The sequence below is a fragment of the Elephantulus edwardii genome, unplaced genomic scaffold (assembly GCF_000299155.1).
Source record: "Elephantulus edwardii isolate Elephantulus edwardi_28Jun2011 unplaced genomic scaffold, EleEdw1.0 scaffold00207, whole genome shotgun sequence".
Taxonomy (NCBI): Eukaryota; Metazoa; Chordata; class Mammalia; order Macroscelidea; family Macroscelididae; genus Elephantulus; species Elephantulus edwardii.
Genome location: NW_006399957.1, coordinates 4,398,780 through 4,403,349, shown reverse-complemented (window position 1 = coordinate 4,403,349; position 4,570 = coordinate 4,398,780). Strand labels below are relative to the sequence as shown.

At 57.4% G+C, this 4,570-nt stretch overlaps 1 protein-coding gene across 1 annotated transcript in view; it reads left to right on the top strand.

The window, feature by feature from the left end:
• Window positions 1–2,651, top strand: part of CNDP2 (CNDP dipeptidase 2 (metallopeptidase M20 family)) — an 8,036-nt gene extending 5,385 nt beyond the window's left edge. Inside the window, exons 7-11 of the mRNA XM_006897251.1 lie at window positions 69–229; window positions 663–827; window positions 1,372–1,513; window positions 1,681–1,828; window positions 2,582–2,651. Coding sequence (XP_006897313.1) covers window positions 69–229; window positions 663–827; window positions 1,372–1,513; window positions 1,681–1,828; window positions 2,582–2,651 — 686 coding nt within the window. The remainder of the gene's footprint in view (window positions 1–68; window positions 230–662; window positions 828–1,371; window positions 1,514–1,680; window positions 1,829–2,581) is intronic.
• Window positions 2,652–4,570: the final 1,919 nt, after the last annotated feature.

Here is a 4,570-nt window from a genome sequence, read left to right as displayed (position 1 = left end):
GGGATGGGTGCTGGGGGCGCTGCCTTCTGCTGTAAGTGCCGTCTGGCTGTCCCGCCTCGGCCCCTCAGGCTGTCTCGTGGACCAGAAGGGGAAGATCCTTATCCCCGACATCAACGAGGCGGTGGCGCCCGTGACGGACGAGGAGCTGGGGCTGTATGAGGACATTGACTTTGACGTGGAGGAGTACGCCAAGGATGTTGGAGCTGAGACCCTCCTGCACAGCTGCAAGGTGCTGGCAGTGCTAGGTGGCCAGGGTGGGGGTGGAGGGAGAGGTCAGAAGTGAAGGACAAGCCCAGGGCCAGAGTCAGGGTGTCAGGGAGAGACCACCAGGGTGAGGCCTGGGAGTGGGTTGGTCAGACTAGGGCAGGGGTGGCCTGGAGCCAGGAAAGTGGACTTGGGGCATGAGGGCTGTGGGTGGGGTCTCCCAGAAGGTTTGGGACAAGACCAGTGCCCGTTGCCTGGATGGCATCTTGGGTCAGGTTGGGCAGGCTTCCTGGGGTCAGCCAGCATCACAGCTCGGTTTGGATGCGGTGTCCGGGTGACAGTTTGTCACTGTGTGCCACCTTGGGCCTTTGCAGCTCCCTGATGTGTTCTGGACTTGAGGTACTCTGAGCCTGGGCTGCCCCTGACCAGCACCCCCAACCCCTGCCATGTCCCCACAGAGAGACGTCCTGATGCATCGCTGGAGGTACCCATCCCTGTCCCTCCATGGCATCGAGGGTGCCTTCTCGGGGTCTGGAGCAAAAACCGTCATCCCCCGGAAGGTGGTGGGCAAGTTCTCCATCCGGTTGGTGCCACACATGACGCCGGAGGTGGTCAGCCAGCAGGTGAGTCAGGACAGGGACGGGGAGTCAGCAGTTGTGAGAACAAAGTGTCCACTGGCTGAGAAGTTACTAGAATGAGAATGCAGAGGTTTATCAGGTTTCCAGGCTGTGTCTTCACCTAAGGCGTCAGGCCATACATCTGTATCTACTCTGTCATGTCTCGGGGAACTCGGGCAGAGAGGACCAGGCCCTGAGTGACCCTGGGGGAGTGCAAGTTAGCCAGGCATGCTGGGAGCCTCACCCCAAACCAGGGAGGCCTTACAGAGCTCTGAAGGCAGTCTCCCCAGAGGAGGGTTCTCAGGAAGTGGGCCTAGGGCTCTGGTGCCATCGAGATCCAGGTAGAGCTTCGTCTGTCAGTTTTGGTAACTTGGGTGCCCACATCTCTTGGTGCACCTGGGTACCAGGTGAATTATTTATAATGAAACGGGAACCGTGGTGACCTGGGCTCTGCTTGGCAGAGCCCCTGGCTGTCCTGACTGTAGCAGTAGGACCCTGCGGCTGGTCCCATGCTGGGCTCACATGGCACTGTCCTTTATCCCTGGCACAGGTAACCAGCTACCTGACCCAGAAGTTCACTGACCTGCAGAGCCCCAACAAGTTCAAGGTGTACATGGGCCACGGCGGGAAGCCCTGGGTGTCGGACTTCAACCACCCGCACTACCTGGCTGGGAGGCGGGCCCTGAAGACAGGTGAGGGCGGCTCAGGTGTAGGAACACGAGCTGTGACAACAGCTCTCTGACAAGGGTCTGTCAGGAGGGCTTGGCCACCATCCCTCGCGGCTCCACCTAGTCTGTGTTTGGTTCTAAATGATGGGACCACAGTGGGCAGAAAGTCAGCTGGTTCCCTCCATTTCCAGTGTTTGGCGTGGAGCCGGACCTGACTCGGGAAGGTGGCAGCATCCCCGTGACCCTGACGTTCCAGGAGGCCACCGGCAAGAATGTCATGCTGCTGCCTGTGGGCTCTGCTGACGACGGGGCTCACTCTCAGAATGAGAAGCTCAACAGGTGAGGAGTGTGTGGCAGTGGGCACGGTGGTGGCAGTGGGCACGGTGGAGGCAGTGGGCATGGTGGAGGCCTCACCACATTTAGTGTTAAGATGCTGCAATGAGCATTCTTGTTCATCACACAAGGACTCGGGACGAGCTATGGGTGGACAGCTCAGGACAGGAGAGCAAGATTTCAGACTGGATCTTCACTGTTCACATGTGGTCAGTGAAGCAAAACTAGAACAGTCCAGATTTGTAAAATGTGTGCAGACTGGCACAGGAAAGGGGACCAGCCAGCAGCCTGCTGGAATCCTCTCTCTCTCTTAGAAAATGAGGGATGTCTGCCTGTTGCAAAGCAGCCGGATCTCTTGACTGACACTCGGAAACAACAGTGCCAGGTTCAAAGAAGGCAGCTTTGAGAGAGAGAGAGAGAGAGACAGACACAGACAGAGACAGAGAGAGACACAGAGAGAGAGAGAGAGAGAGAGAGAGAGAGTGTGTGTGTGTGTGTGTGTGTGTGTGTGTGTATGGCGTGTCCATGTCACCTGTCCTGATGCTGATCCAGTCTCCCCATCAGTCCCATTCCAAGACCCTCACCCGTCAGTTGTTGCACTTTATTCAGATGTTGAAATGTGTGTCTGTTCAATAGTGCTGTATCCTTCACCACTGAACCAGGTAGTGGTCTTGGTTAGAAGCTCAGCGGGGAAGCAGGGAGGAGTCTGCTTCGGGTGTCACCTGTACCCCAGCTCACGTGGCTCTTCTTCCTTACCAGGCGCAACTACATTGAAGGAACAAAGATGCTGGGCGCCTACCTGTACGAAGTGTCCCAGCTGGGGGACTGAGGGCCAGTGTCTGGGGCGCCACGGCCGACGGACAGCACTCCGTCCTGCCCTCTGCGCGCTCCTCTTGCTGAGTGTGCCCCAGTGTCCTGCAGCGGCCCGCAGAGCTGGCCTCAGGGATTGCTAAGGGCGTGCTCCTCAGGCAGGGGGGTCACCGCCGATCAGTTCTCAGAGCTGCTGCTGTGGCGTGGCGCAGCCCTAAAGCTCAAGTCCCTCTGCAGAAGGTTCTGGCATCAGACTGGGGACACAGCGTGCCGTTCCTGCTCAGCTGCTCCCTTCTCCCCTTCCACACCTGCTTCCGGATAACCCCCACTCAGATGCTTGTGAAGGGTTCAGTGTTTGGGGAGGCTGTGGCCTCCAGGGGCCGCCCTGGACTCCCCGAGGGACCTGGGTCTTGGCTCCGAGTGGGGCTGGCTGCAGTTCCCATCTTTTCTTAACCCCTCAATACTAGAGCCAAATGAGATGTTGATTTTGTCCCAATCTGTGCTGCTAAATAAAGACCAACAACTGACATTGTAAAGAAACGGTGCCTGCATCTCACTGTGGGGCTGGAGCCATGGGAGCTGGGATGGTCCCCAGCCTGACCCTCCCTCTGTGCATGGGAGTGCTGCACGGTTGACTTGGGGACAGTGAACCCTCTGCCTCCGCTCACCCCCTTCTCTGTCATCCTAGATACACAAAGCCATCTGTAGCTTCCTCCCTGCCATCGTGGGTACCACTGATCACTCCCCTGGTCCAGGCTAGACAGAGAAGAGAAGGTCAGGGTGTCGGGGATAGAGTGCCAAGCTCTAGATGCTAACCAGGCTGTTACTGACTCGGGAGTCCTGACAGGTGGTGGCTCAGAGAATCTGTTTCCACACCTCACAATCCCCGATGTGTGCACGTCCACCTGAGATGGCCAGACCCACGAGTCAGCAACCAGGAGGGAGGCCAGGCAGTGACTTCAGCCGTGGAACCCACTGCTGCCGGTTCAGCTCTCAATTACTGCCCTCCTCCACCGGGATTTTGATGCCAGGAACCTCGACAGGAAGGTGGAGGGCGGCCTACTGAGGAGTGGTTGGTGGACGACATCTAGAGTCAACAGCCTAACACGTAACTGCACCGTGCCACCAAGGTTCTTCCCAATGAAAAGTGAAACAGACTTGCCGTGGGACAGCATGCTCTGCTGACCTCCACGCGCGCATGGTGCCCACAGGCCATCCCCACCTAGGGTAGCTGGATGCTGGTCGGAAAGGGCACCAGCCAGCCTGGATTCTCGCGGAAGTGGCCTAAAAGAAAAATCTACACACAGTATCCGTCCCCATGGAGAAGCTGTGATGATGGGATGATGCCCTCCTCACCAACTGTGCCATGGGCAAGGGGCTTGCAGTGTCCCTGCTTGCTGTCAGTCTCTGCTGGCCAGGGCAGTGCACTCAGGCTGACCGTGAGCCTTGGCAACGTGTGCCTCACTGTGACAGAGGTGAGGAAACAGGAAGGTCCTCTCCACTGTTGACACCCAGCTAACTTGTGACTTTGTATCCAACAAGGGGTGTCTGACCCACACCCGTCATCTTTCCATGGCTCTATCTGGCTATGAGAGCTTGATGAGTAAGGAAAACTAAGGAATCGATGCCTCCTTTCACTAGTGGTGTTGGGGAAGAGTATTGACTATACCATGGCCCGACCATCAACAAACCTGTCTGGAGGAAGCGCGACCAAGGTGCTTCTTCAAGGCAAAGATGGTGAAGCTTCACCTCTCATGTTGTCAGAAGGGGCCAGACTCTAGAGGTCGACATCAGGCTTGGAAAGTGCAAGGTCACTTAAAGAGGAAACCCAGCAGCGAGATGGTTGACACAGTGACAGTAACAGTGGGAGCATGGCAGAGGTCGTGAGGATGGCCCCGGATGAGGACAGAACAATGGGAGCGTGGCAGAGGTCGTGAG